Source organism: Nerophis ophidion, linkage group LG27, assembly GCF_033978795.1.
Source record: "Nerophis ophidion isolate RoL-2023_Sa linkage group LG27, RoL_Noph_v1.0, whole genome shotgun sequence".
In the NCBI taxonomy this organism is placed as follows: domain Eukaryota; kingdom Metazoa; phylum Chordata; class Actinopteri; order Syngnathiformes; family Syngnathidae; genus Nerophis; species Nerophis ophidion.
In genome coordinates, this window is record NC_084637.1 from 26181694 (window position 1) to 26195807 (window position 14114).

Sequence of the window (14114 nt, forward strand, 5' to 3'; positions counted from 1 at the left end):
GGAAGTCTGCTGGAGTTGCCTTCAGCCATACAGTAACAAGTAATTACACCTCTATTAAACTTAAATACCAAAGATCAAATATATTTACCCCAGTAATGTCCTCTAAACTTACCTGACTGGATGAAGTCCTTGGGCTCAAATACTAGTGTGGCCTCAATAGCCCTGCTGTAGTGTGTTGCATGCTGGGAATTATCTGTGCATTTAATGCATGGGTGTCAAACTCTGGCCCGCGGGTCAAATCTGGCCCGCCTTGTAATTTAATTTGGCCCTTGAGGCAATATCAATGTAGCATTAGAGCTGGCCCGCGTCGGTGCCGCTGTAACACCGCATTCACCGCTAATACTCATACTTGCCAACCCTCCTAATTTTTCCCGGTAGACTCCCGAAGTTCAGTGCCCCTCCTGAAAATTTCCCGGGGCAACCATTCTCCCGAATTTCAACCGATTTCCACCTGGACAACATCCGCACCGTAACACAACAGAGTAAATACCCAGAACCCCTTGCAGCACTAACTCTTCCAGGACGCTACAATATACACCCACGCTACCACGTAACACCACCCCTTCCACCCCCATCCGCTGAATTCGGAGGTCTCAATGTTGGCACTCCCGATTTTCCAGGGAGACTCCCAGATTTCAGTGCCCCTCCCGAAAATCTCCCGGGGAAACCGTTCTCCCGAATTTCCCCCAATTACCACCCGGACAACAATATTGGGGGCATGCATTTAAGGCACTGCCTTTAGCGTTCTCTACAACCTGTCGTCACGTCCGCTTTTCCTTCATACTAACAGCGTGTCACATAATATTTGTGGCTTTTACACACACACACACAAGTGAATGCAATGCATACTTGGTCAACAGTCATACAGGTCACACTGAGGGTGGCCGTATAAACAAATTTAGCACTGTTACAAATATGCGCCACACTGTGAACCCACACCAAACAAGAATGACAAATACATTTCGGGTGAACATCCGCACCGTGACACAACAGAGCAAATACCCAGAACCCTTTGCAGCACTAACTCGTCCGGGAAACTTCCAGCAAACTGAGCAATAATTCACATTTTATTCATGCATTTTCTCTTGCTACTTTAAAGCTTGAATGTTTGGTTCATTCATTATTGTTATTTTATTTTCAAATTTATTAATAGACTGTGGAAAAAAAATGATATTTACCTCAGAAGATTGCAAATAGAAAAAAAGGCATAACATTTTTATTTAAATTTTATTTGATACCCCGCCTTCCGCCCGATTGTAGCTGAGATAGGCGCCAGCGCCCCCCGCGACCCCAAAAGGGAATAAGCGGTAGAAAATGGATGGATGGATGCTATTGATATTTTTTTTAATTATTATTATTATTATTATTTGAAACTGGATTTTGCATGTCACTAAATTTATATAAGCCTTGCTTGTTCAATATTTAATGCAAAACTTGTTTGGGTCCCTAATTAAAAGGTTAATTTGTTCAACCTTGGCCCGCGGCTTTGTTCCGTTTAAAATTTTGGCCCACTCTGTATTTGAGTTTGACACCCCTGATGTAATGGAAGAATGCACTGCACATGTGATGGAGGAATGCACAGAGAAGGGTTGAAATTCTATCAATTTGCATTAAAGGCCTACTGAAATTAGATTTTCTTATTTAAACGGGGATAGCAGGTCCATTCTATGTGTCATACTTGATCATTTCGCGATATTGCCATATTTTTGCTGCAAGTATTTAGTAGAGAACATCGACGATAAAGTTCGCAACTTTTGGTCGCTAATAAAAAAGCCCTGCCTTTACCGGAAGTAGCAGACGATGTGCGCATGACGTCACGGGTTGTAGGGCTCCTCACATCCTCACGCTGTTTATAATCATAGCCTCCAGCAGCAAGAGCTTTATTTACCATGAATTGATTAACGTCGACCCCGACTTAAACAAGTTGAAAAACTTATTGGGGTGTTACCATTTAGTGGTCAATTGTACGGAATATGTACTGTACTGTGCAATCTACTAATAAAAGTATCAATCAATCAATCAAAGCTATTCGGACCGAGAAAGCGACGGTTTCCCCATTAATTTGAGCGAGGATGAAAGATTCGTGGATGAGGAAAGTTAGAGTGAAGCACTTAAAAAAAAAAAAAAAAAGGCTCCAGGTGGCGGCAGTGGGAGCGTTTCAGATGTAATTACACACATTTACTAGGATAGTTCTGTAAAATCCCTCATCTGCTTATTGTGTTAATAGTATTTTAGTGAGATTATAAAGTCATACCTGAAAGTGAACGCCAATGTGTCTGAGAGAAGCCGAGGAGCCAAGATCACAGATGCCTTTTTGAGCTGCAAGATGAGGTCGCATAATCCACTCAAGTCTCCGATAAGAGCCGACTTAAAAATCACAATTTTCCCATCCCAAAACTTGCTGGTTGACATAGAGAAACATGTTCGCTTGACCGCTCTGTGTTAAAGTTTCGCAACAAAAAAAGAAACACCGGCTGTGTTTCGGTGCAAAAGGAAGCTGCAATCCACCGCTTTCCACCAACAGCATTCTTCTTTGACGTCTCCATTATTAATTGAACAAATTGCAAAAGATTCAGCAACACAGATGTCCAAAATACTGTGTAATTATGCGATGAAAAGAGACGACTTTTAGCCGTGTGGTGCTGGGCTGTAATGTCCGCTCCAACCAATAACGTCACAAGCACGCGTCAACATAATTGTCATCATTCCGAGATGTTTTCAACAGGATACCTCACGGTAAATTTAAAATTGCAATTTAGTAAACCAAAAAGGTCGTATTGGCATGTGTTGCAATGTTAATATTTCATCATTGATACTGATGAAATTGATCACTGATATCCGATAACAGTATCAGGCCCGGCCACCACTAGTTGAAATTTACACTCTTTTTTTTTTTTTCCCAATGTGTTTTAATTTGATGGTCACAAAGGTCTATCAGTACTGACCAGGACTATCTACTTCCATGTCTGCCATACTTGCCCACTTTGAGACCTCTGAATTCGGGAGGGAGAGGTGTGTATATTGTAGCATCCCGGAAGAGTTAGTGCTGCAAGGGCTTCTGGGTATTTGCTCTGTTGCGTTAATGTTGTGTTACGGTGCGGATGTCCTGCCGAAATGTGTTTGTCATTCTTGTTTGGTGTGGGTCCACGGTGTGGCGCATATTTGTAACAGTGTTAAACTTGTTTATATGCCCACCCTCAGTATGACCTGTATGGCTGTTGACCAAGTATGCTTTGCATTCACTTAAGTGCGTGTAAAAGCTGCATATATTATGTGACTTGACCGGTACGCAGTTTGTATGGGCGAAAAGCAGACGTTCGACAGGTTTAGAGACGCCAAAAGCAGAACCTTTAAGGCACGCCCCCAATATTGTTGTCCGGGTAGTAATTGGGGGAAATTCGGGAGAACGGTTTCCCCGGGAGATTTTCGGGAGGAGCACTGAAATTTGGGAGTCTCCCTGGAAAATCGGGAGTGCCAACCTTGGGACCTCCGAATTCGGTGGATATGGGTGGAAGGGGTGGTGTTACGTGGTAGTGTGGGTGTATATTGTAGCGTCCCGGAAGAGTTAGTGCTGCATGGGGTTCTGGGTATTTGCTCTATTGCGTTTATGTTGTGTTACGGTGCGGATGTTCTGCCGAAATGTGTTTGTCATTCTTGTTTGGTGTGGGTTCACAGTGTGGCGCATATTTGTAGCAGTGTTAAAGTTGTTTATATGCCCACCCTTAGTGTGACCTGTATGACTGTTGACCAAGTATGCTTTGCATTCACTTATGTGCGTGTAAAAGACGCATATTTTATGTGACTTGACCGGTACGCAGTTTTTTATGGGCGAAAAGCGGACGTTCGACAGGTTTAGAGGACGCCAAAGGCAGAATCTTTAAGGCATGCCCCCAATATTGTTGTCCGGGTGGTAATTGGGGGGAATTCGAGAGAACGGTTTCCCCGGGAGATTTTCGGGAGGGGCACTGAAATTTGGGAGTCTCCCTGGAAAATCGGGAGTGTTGGCAAGTATGGTCCATACTTGCCAACCTTGAGACATCCAAATTCGGTGGATGTGGGTGGAAGGGGTGGTGTTACGTGGTAGCGTGGGTGTATATTGTAGCGTCCCGGAAGAGTTAGTGCTGCAAGGGGTTCCGGGTATTTGCTCTGTTGCGTTTATGTTGTGTTACGGTGCGGATGTCCTCCCGAAATGTGTTTGTCATTCTTGTTTGGTGTGGGTTCAAAGTGTGGCGCGTATTTGTAACAGTGTTAAAGTTGTTTATATGCCCACCCTCAGTATGACCTGTATGGTTGTTGACCAAGTATGCTTTGCATTCACTTATGTGCGTGTAAAAGCCGCATATATTATGTGACTTGACCGGTACGCAGTTTGTATGGGCGAAATGTGGATGTTGAGGACGCTAAAGGCAGAACCTTTAAGGCACGCCCCCAATATTGTTGTCCGGGTGGTAATTGGGGAAAATTCGGGAGAACGGTTTCCCCGGGAGATTTTCGGGAGGGGCACTGAAATTTGGGAGTCTCCCTGGAAAATTGGGAGTGCCAACCTTGAGACCTCCGAATTCGGTGGATATGGGTGGAAGGGGTGGTGTTACGTGGTAGTGTGGGTGTATATTGTAGCGTCCTGGAAGAGTTAGTGCTGCAAGGGGTTCTGGGTATTTGCTCTATTGCGTTTATGTTGTGTTACGGTGCAGATGTTCTGCCGAAATATGTTTGTCATTCTTGTTTGGTGTGGGTTCACAGTGTGGCGCATATTTGTAACAGTGTTAAAGTTGTTTATACGGCCGCCCTCAGTGTGACCCGTATGGCTGTTGACCAAGTATGCCTTGCATTCACCTATGTGCGTGTAAAAGCCGCATATATTATGTGACTTGGCCGGTACGCAGTTTGTATGGGCGAAAAGCGGACGTTCGACAGGTTTAGAGGACGCCAAAGGCAGAACCTTTAAGGCACGCCCCCAATATTGTTGTCCGGGTGGTAATTGGGGGAAATTCGGGAGAACGGTTTCCCCGGGAGATTTTCGGGAGGGGCACTGAAATTTGGGATTCTCCCTGAAAAATTGGGAGTGTTGGCAAGTGTGGTCCATACTTGCCAACCTTGAGAAATCCGAATTCAGTTAAATGGGGGTGGAAGGGGTGGTGTTTGGTGGTAGCGGGGGTGTATATTGTTGCATTCCGGAAGAGTTAGTGCTGCAAGGGCTTCTGGGTATTTGCTCTGTTGTGTTTATGTTGTGTTACGATGCGGATGTTCTCCCGAAATGTGTTTTTCATTCTTGTTTGGTGTGGATTCACAGTGTGGCGCATATTTGTAACAGTGTTAAAGTTGTTTATATGCCCACCCTCAGTATGACCTGTATGGCTGTTGACCAAGAATGCTTGGCATTCACTTATGTGCGTGTAAAAGCCGCATATATTATGTGACTTGACTGGTGCGCTGTTTGTATGGGGGAAAAGCGGACGTGACGACAGGTTAAGAGGACATCAAAGGCAGAACCTTTTAGGCACGCCCCCAATATTGTTGTCCGGGTGGTAATCGGGAGAACGGTTGCCCCGGGAGATTTTCGGGAGGAGCACTGAAATTCGGGAGTATTCCGGGAAAATCGGGAGCGTTGGCAAGTATGGTCCATACTTGCCAACCTTGAGACCTCCGAATTCGGTGGATGGGGGTGGAAGGGGTGCTGTTACATGGTAGCGTGGGTGTATATTGTAGCGTCCCGGAAGAGTTAGTGCTGCAAGGGCTTCTGGGTATTTGCTCTGTTGTGTTACGGTGCGGATGTTCTCCCGAAATGTGTTTGTCATTCTTGTTTGGTGTAGGTTCACAGTGTGGCGCATATTTGTAGCAGTGTTAAAGTTGTTTATACAGCCACCCTCAGTATGACCTGCATGGCATTCACTTATGTGCGTGTAAAAGCCACATACGTATATTATGTGACTTGGCCGGCATGCTGTTTGTATGGGGAAAAAGCGTACGTGACACAGGTTTAGAGGACGCCAAAGGCAGAACCTTTAAGGCACGCCCCCAATATTGTTGTCCGGGTGGTAATCGGGATACATTTTCGGGAGTATCCTGGGAAAATTGGGAGCATTGGCAAGTATGATGTCTGCACACTTATGAAAATATCTCCTCTCTTGTCTCTCCGTTGCCTCAGAGCCAGCCGGGCCTCCGCCGCCACTTTCAGCCGAGGAGGAGCAGGCTCGCCACGTCCTGTCCAAATCCGACAGAGAACCGCCGCGGTTCAGCCCGCCGAAATCCGCCGCTCCCGAACGGCGCAAAGGCAAACAGAGCGAGGAGGAGGCGGATGAGCCTCCAGAAGACAAACAGAGAGCGGGAGACGCAGAGGGGGGGCACAAGCGGCGGCTCGAAGGCAAACAATCAGTGAGCGAGCAAGGTGGCAGCGGCGGTGGCAGCTGCGTCCTCTCTGACCACACTCACGGTAATCCCACCTGCAATCTTCTCCTTTTCATATCTGTGAAAATTGGCCGGCGCTGCCCATATAATGCTGTTTAATTTCATCACCGCAAAGCAATAAGGGACTATATCTCCTTCCATATGGGGCGAGGTGTTATTATTCATCTTATTATGAGTGTCTACTTTGGGGATATTGCCTATTTCTGCACACAGGAAGTGAGGCGAGAGATCGAGTACAACCTCACTAATCTCCAAAGTCAAGATTGTCCGCTGCTGCAGAGAAATAAGTGCAACGCGAAGGTTGAGGTGCGCCAGGCGACCAGCCTGGAACAATCGTGATTAGCCGTTTTTATTATAATGATCGTAAAGTACACTCGGGTGTAATTTGATCAAAGTCCCGGAAACACAAACTGCTTCGCTCCCTGTCCACTCCGTTAGCGCGTACAAAAAAAAAAAAAAAAAAAATGCCGCACGGCTCTCAGGGAGGGAAATAAACCAAGTCCCAATTACAGAGTGTGTAATATTGCAAAGTGAGTCACGCGTGATTAAGGGTTTCAAAGGGATACACAAAGCAACACGTTCATCGGATTAAGTCCGAGCAATTACCGCGCGTGGGGCAAGTACACATCGGAGAGAAATGATCTGATCTTTGAACCAGGACACCGCAGATTAGTTCAACTCAGCGCAATACTTATTGGAATTGTAAAACTTGGTCTGGGTCTTGTTTTCTTCATTAAACTGAAAAGGAAAGTGATGACATCGCAGCAGTGCAGCACAGCGAGTATGTTCCGATTGACAATAACCAGTCTGGGTGTCAAAATAGTAAATTTTCGAATGGATCGTGATTCGTACTCGTAATCCGTCCTGTCCAGACACTCAGGCACTATGGACTGACCTCTCACATTATTAATTAGATCCCCTTAAACGTCCATTGCACCGGTCGCCCAGGTTCCAAGGTTTCTCATTGTCGTAGTTTTTTCTTGCTCTGATGTGGGATCTGAGCCGAGGATGTCGTTGTGGCTTGTGCAGCCCCTTTGCGACACTTGTGATTAAGGTTCTGTATAATTAAACTTTGTGTCAGGTTCAAACACTGATGAAATCAATTAAACAGGACAAGAAGCAAATAATCAAACAGAGACAGAATTAAATTTGGCTCAATTTGAAGAGAAACGTCTGGTCTGTACTCTTGTACAGTCTCCAGCACGCTCTGGCAAAAGATTGTACGCTTAATCCTTTATTTGGACTTTCCCTGGACACATGTCAACAGCTGCTTCCAAAGGGTCGGGGTCATAAACAGTTCACAGAAAAGGTTGTATAACAGTTCAAAGAAGAGGTTCGTAAAAGAGTTAAAAAAAGGAGGTTTGTAAAACAGTTCGTAAAACAGTTCAACAAGGGGTCGTCTGGAACTTTACACAGATCCTGCCTTCGCTCCGCTTCTTAATTCTTGGGTTAAAACAATATATTTCTGTTGATCACAATACATGAAAGAAACAAACACTTTCATGTTGCTTCCCCCTTACACAGTGGAGTTTTACTAGCCTTACTCTTGGTAGGTTCAAAGACATGTTTTAGGTCTTCACTGGGAACTCATTTCAACACAAAGTTTTTGTGATAACTTAGATAAAATTATTCTAACACTTTGATTGGTCGATTGATTGATATTGTTGGTGTAGATCAGGGGTGCCCATTACGTTGATCGCAAGCTACGGGTCGATGGCGGAGGTTATTTCAGTCGATCCTCAGCCAGCTAGGTCAAGTCATTTTCGTCACTTGATTGACATCACGGCACCCGAGGGTCTTGTGAGCTCATTGTTAAGAAATCACGACGGACAGGAAGGCGAAAAATACTTTTTATTTCAACAGACTCTCACGCTGTGCCTGCGGTCAAAACTCTTAAAGATTGACTGCGCTGCTTCATCCTACCTGCATAAATAAAATAAGAGTCTCAGAAAGCTGGTGTGCACAAGCTATCTAGCAAGCTACGGAGTTTGCCGCAAATGTATTTCTTGCAAAGTGTATAAGATCGAAGAGGGAAGCTGGACAAGTAAGATGCCAAAAACCAGCCACTTTCATGTGGTTTCGGACAGAAAGGAGGACTTTTTTTCTCCTCCTTTTTGAAAATGTGGACGTTATCATCACTACTGTTTGATTCCAATCAATGCAAGTCATCAGAATCAGGTAATACTCCAACTTGTATTCTTGTCTTCATGAAAGAAAGGTATCTATATGTTATGGTTATGGTTTGAGTTTTTTTTCAAACATGCATACAATTACAAAATGATACACATGTTAAACATGCCTGTATTTTTATTAAACACCTTTAACATGTTACTGCGGGGTTTGTTCTCCCGGGATGCAAACAGACTATTCCAATCCAATCCAATCCACTTTATTTATATAGCACATTTAAACAACAATAACGATTCCAAAGTGCTGCAGAGCCATGTTAAAAACAATATTAAAACAAAACAATATTATGCTTCACCAATGACGGAATAAAAACAAAAAATAAAAATAAATAAATATAAAACCAATAGAAAAAAAACAACAATATGAAAAAAAATACGATTAAAAACAATCTTAAAGGGTAAAATCAATTAAAACAGTAAACTATAAATCAAAGTGTATAAAAAACACAAGAGGACAACAGAGGACAGAGGACCACATAACTCACGTAGTGTTAAAAGCCAAAGAATAAAAGTGGGTCTTAAGACGAGACTTAAAACACTCCACTGTGGAAGCAGTTTGAACATGGAGGGGCAGAGTGTTCCAGAGCTTAGGGCCGACCACAGAGAAAGCCCTGTCTCCCCTGGTCTTAAGTCTGGTCTTGGGCACCACGACCTGGAACTGGCTCTCGGACCTCAGATTCCGGACAAGACTTGCAGGCAGGAACATATTTATTAATCTAACTACAAAAAGGAACAAAAACGGAAAACGACCCGTAGGCAAGCGTGCCTATCGCATGCGGAAACTAAGGCAAAAAACTTAAGACATGAAAGTATAGACATGAACCTCATGAAACTGTGGCATGAAATAACTAAGACTTACTTGGCAAGGCTTGAAGCGAACAAACAGCATGAACTATGGTATTGCATGAAGTAATGACGCCAGGACGACTGACTGGCAAAGACAGGTTTAAATAATGTTCTCTTGATTAAAGCCAGGGGATCTTCAGCTCTCACTGGATCGGTTCGCAGCCGAGTGTGAAGCGACCGGAATGAGAATCAGCACCTCCAAGTCCGAGTCCATGGTTCTCGCCCGGAAAAGGGTGGAGTGCCATCTCCGGGTTGGGGAAGAGACCCTGCCCCAAGTGGAGGAGTTCAAGTACCTAGGAGTCTTGTTCACGAGTGGGGGAAGAGTGGATCGTGAGATCGACAGGCGGATCAGTGCGGCGTCTTCAGTAATGCGGACGTTGTATCGATCCGTTGTGGTGAAGAAGGAGCTGAGCCGGAAGGCAAAGCTCTCAATTTACCGGTCGATCTACGTTCCCATCCTCACCTATGGTCATGAGCTTTGGGTCATGACCGAAAGGATAAGATCACGGGTACAAGCGGCCGAAATGAGTTTCCTCTGCCGTGTGACGGGGCTCTCCCTTAGAGATAGGGTGAGAAGCTCTGCCATCCGGGAAGAGCTCAACGTAAAGCCGCTGCTCCTCCACATCGAGAGGAGCCAGATGAGGTGGTTCGGGCATCTGGTCAGGATGCCACCCGAACGCCTCCCTAAGGAGGTGTTTAGGGCACATCCAGCTGGTAGGAGGCCACGGGGAAGACCCAGGACACGTTGGGAAGACTATGTCTCCCGGCTGGCCTGGGAACGCCTCGGGATCCCCCGGGAAGAGCTAGACGAAGTGCCTGGAGATGGGGAAGTCTGGGCTTCCCTGCTTAGGCTGCTGCCCCCGCGACCCGACCTCGGATAAGCGGAAGATGATGGATGGATGGATGGAGTCTCCAAACACCAGCGGCAGGTGGAAATCATAATTCTCAATGGGAACTAAAATAAACAAAAGTGCACAAAAACAGGAACTGATGGAGTCTTAAAACTAACAAAAACATGATCCAGACCAAAGATCATGACAGCTCCCACTTCCAAAGACATGCACCTGGGGATAGGTTGATTGGCAACACTAAATTGGCCCTAGTGTGTGAATGTGAGTTTGAATGTTGTCTGTCTGTCTGTGTTGGCCCAACGTCGAGGTGGCGACTTGTCCAGGGTGTACACCGCCTTCCGCCCGAATGCAGCTGAGATAGGCTCCAACAACCCCCCAGATGTAAGCTGCTTTAGCCTGCTCAGTGGCCTTGTAGTTAGAATGTCCGCCCTGAGATCGGTAGGTCGTCCATCCATTTTTCATCCATTTTCTACCGCTTATTCCCTTTTGGGGTCGCGGGGGGCGCTGGCGCCTATCTCAGCTACAATCGGGCGGAAGGCGGGGTACACCCTGGACAAGTCGCCAGCTCATCGCAGGGCCAACACAGATAGGCAGACAACATTCAGACTCACATTCGTCATCATCATCAATATTTAATTTATACAGCCCCTAAATCACAAGTGTCTCAAAGGACTTCACAAGTCACAACGACATCCTCGGTTCAGAGCCAACAAAAGGGCAAGGAAAAACTCACAACCCAGTGGGACGTCAATGTGGTTCCCCTCGAAACCTTGCAACCGGTTTCGAGGGGAGACCAGATGCAATGAAAGTCGAGTGGGTCTAACATAATATTGTGAGAGTCCAGTCCATATTGGATCTAACATAATAGTGAGAGTCCAGTCCATGGTGGAGCCAGCAGGAGACCATCCCGAGCGGAGACGGATCAGCAGAACCGCAGAGATTTCCCCAACCGATGGACAGTCAGCTCTTAATCCATGGCCACAGGACCCGTGCCCCACCCCCACAAGAGAGAGGGGGGCAAAGGAGAGAGGAAAAGAAACGGCAGATCAACTGGACCAAAAAGGGGGTCTATTTAAAGGCTAGAGTATACAAATGAGTTTTAAGATGGGACTTAAATGCATCTCCGACTGTTACCGGGAGGGCATTCCATAGTACTGGAGCTCGAATAGGTTAAGAGTTCAAAACCACGGGCGAGTCATACCAAAGACTAAAAAATGGGACCCATTACCTCCCTGCTTGGCACTCAGCATCAAGGGTTAGAATTGGGGGTTCAATCACCAAATTGATTCCCGAGTGCGGCCACCGCTGCTGCTCACTGCTCCCCTCACCTCCCAGGGGGTGGAACAAGGGGATGGGTCAAATGCAGAGAATAATTTCACCACACCTAGTGTATGTGTGAGACTATCAGTGGTACTTTAACTTTAAATGTGTACGTATAATTTATACACACATACACATTTTCTTCCCTTAATCTGGCCCCAGAGTCAAAATATTTGCCCAGCTCTGGCCTATAGCCTCCCATGTTTACCTTTCGTTAATGGCTTGAATAAAATACGAATAAAACTTGTATCGGAGCGCTGATATCTGAGGTTTTTGTTAATGTAAGGACTGGGTGAAGGGGACGGCACGACACGACAACAGCTGATCAAGCTCAACGGATTAATTGAGTGCTTGATGAGTGCATAGGGTTTGTATGCTACTATGTGTGTAAAGATAAAACTATGTGTGGAAATTAACCTTATGTAAATACCGTAAGGTCTGTTGAAGTGCGTGAGGTCCAAGCGAGGTCATAGGCAGGAGAGAGAAGTCCAGAAGTGCAACGATCGGGGAGAACAAAACAGGGTCCAGGAGGAAAGGCAGCAGCGGAGGCGCACAGCGGAAACCGAGACACGAGTGACTGTGGGGAAACACAAAACACTAATGGGATCAGGAAAAGGCACGAGGGAACAAGCAAACGAGTGAGATCAGGAGGGAAGTCAGAGAGGCGGACCTTACTGAGCACAGAGCGACGTTCCGACGAAGAGAAGTCAGCAGCGAGGCTTTTTATCCTGTTGTCCTTCATTATTTCCCAGGTGCGTTGATTGCAGATTGCCTCCCGCGGCGAGCGCGGTGGGCGTGTCTGGCGGTGCTCACAGTGTAGCTTCTAGGGAAAAAGGGACTCAGTGTGCGCCGTTACAATTTTAGATGCAAGCTGATATAATCAGATACTTGGGGATTATTTTCGCTGATATCGGACCGATATCTGTATCGAATCGGAACACACCAACGCAAAATTCCTCAACTACTAATTCCCCTGTTGTTCGCCTCTTATCGTTCAATAGCCAGCAAATGAATAAATGAATGGGTTATACTTGTATACTGCTTTTCTACCTTCAAAGTACTCAAAGCTGGCAAAACTCGGAGTTTAGGGCAGTTTCCTGCGTGAATTGTTTTCCCGAGATGCAAAAGAACTGGATTGGACATGGCGTGAAGGTAAATACATGATTTAATAATACTATAAAAAGTGAAAACAAAAGTTACAGACAAACACTTTGCTAAGGAAGCAAAAAAGTCCTTTGACGTGAACTAAAGACATAAAACAGAAGACATTAACTTTGGCATAAATAAACAAAAACTTACTTGCGGTGGCGTGAGCAGGGCAGCATGGACTATGAAATTGCAAGAAAGAGTAAACATGGCATGACGTGTGAAAAGATCATGAAAGAGTGATGAGGCCAGAACGACCAACTGCAAAACCAGGCTTAAATAATAATGACATGATTGAAACAGGTGTGTGAGTCCACCGCGTGAAACAGGTGAATCTAATGGGTCGCCATGGTGACAAAACAAGGAAGTGAAAAAACAGGAAGCAATGGAGTCTTAAACAGAACATCACTAAACAAAACATGATCACAATACATGACAAAAGCGCTTTGACACTATTTTCACATTCACCCATTCACACACTGATGGCGGGAGTTGCCATGCAAGGCCCTAACTACGACCCATCAGGGTGAAGGGTCTTGCTCAAGGACTCAACGGACGGGACTCGGTTGGTAAAAGCTGGGTATCGTAACCGCGCCACGCCAACCCCCCAAAATAAATAAATAGGTAAATGCACAGCATTCACTTATATGACCCAATCCAAACAACCTTCCGGAGTCATGATACGGAAAATAAAATTCAACAAGCACCAAAACATCAACCAATATGTGACCTGTTCACTGAACCCATCCATCTATTCATTTTCTACCACTTGTCCCTTTTGGGGTCGCGGGGGGTCGCTGGCGCCTATCTCAGCTGCATTCGGGCAGTAGGCAGGGTACACCCTGGACAAGTCGCCACCTCATCGTGGGGCCAACACAGATAGACAGACAACATTCACACACTAGGGCCAATTTAGTGTTTCCAATCAACCTATTCCCAGGTGCAAGTCTTTGGAGGTGGGAGGGGCCTATCCCCAGGTGCATGTCTTTGGAGGTGGGAGGGGCCTATCCCCAGGTGCATGTTTTTGAAGGTAGGAGGGGCCTATCCCCAGTTGCATGTCTTTGGAGGTGGGAGGGGCTTATCCCCAGGTACATGTCTGTGGAGGTAGGAGGGGCCTATCCCCAGATGCATGTCTTTGGAGGTGGGAGGGGCCTATTCCCAGGCGCATGTCTTTGGAGGTGGGAGGGGCCTACGCCCAGGTGCATGTCTTTGGAGGTGGGAGGGGCCTATCCCCAGGTGCATGTCTTTGGAGGTGAGTGTGGCCTATTCCCAGGTGCATGTCTTTGGAGGTAGGAGGGGCCTATCCTCAGGCGCATGTCTTTGGAGGTGGGAGGGGCCTATCCCCAGATCTATGTCT

General features: G+C 46.0%; 1 protein-coding gene across 2 annotated transcripts in view; it reads left to right on the top strand.

Moving 5' to 3' along the window:
• zranb3 (zinc finger, RAN-binding domain containing 3) overlaps positions 1 to 14114 on the top strand; it is a 334364-nt gene that overhangs the window by 185922 nt on the left and 134328 nt on the right. For both annotated transcript variants that reach the window (XM_061889175.1, XM_061889174.1), the window contains one exon: positions 6146 to 6430. In XM_061889175.1, coding sequence (XP_061745159.1) covers positions 6146 to 6430 — 285 coding nt within the window. The remainder of the gene's footprint in view (positions 1 to 6145; positions 6431 to 14114) is intronic.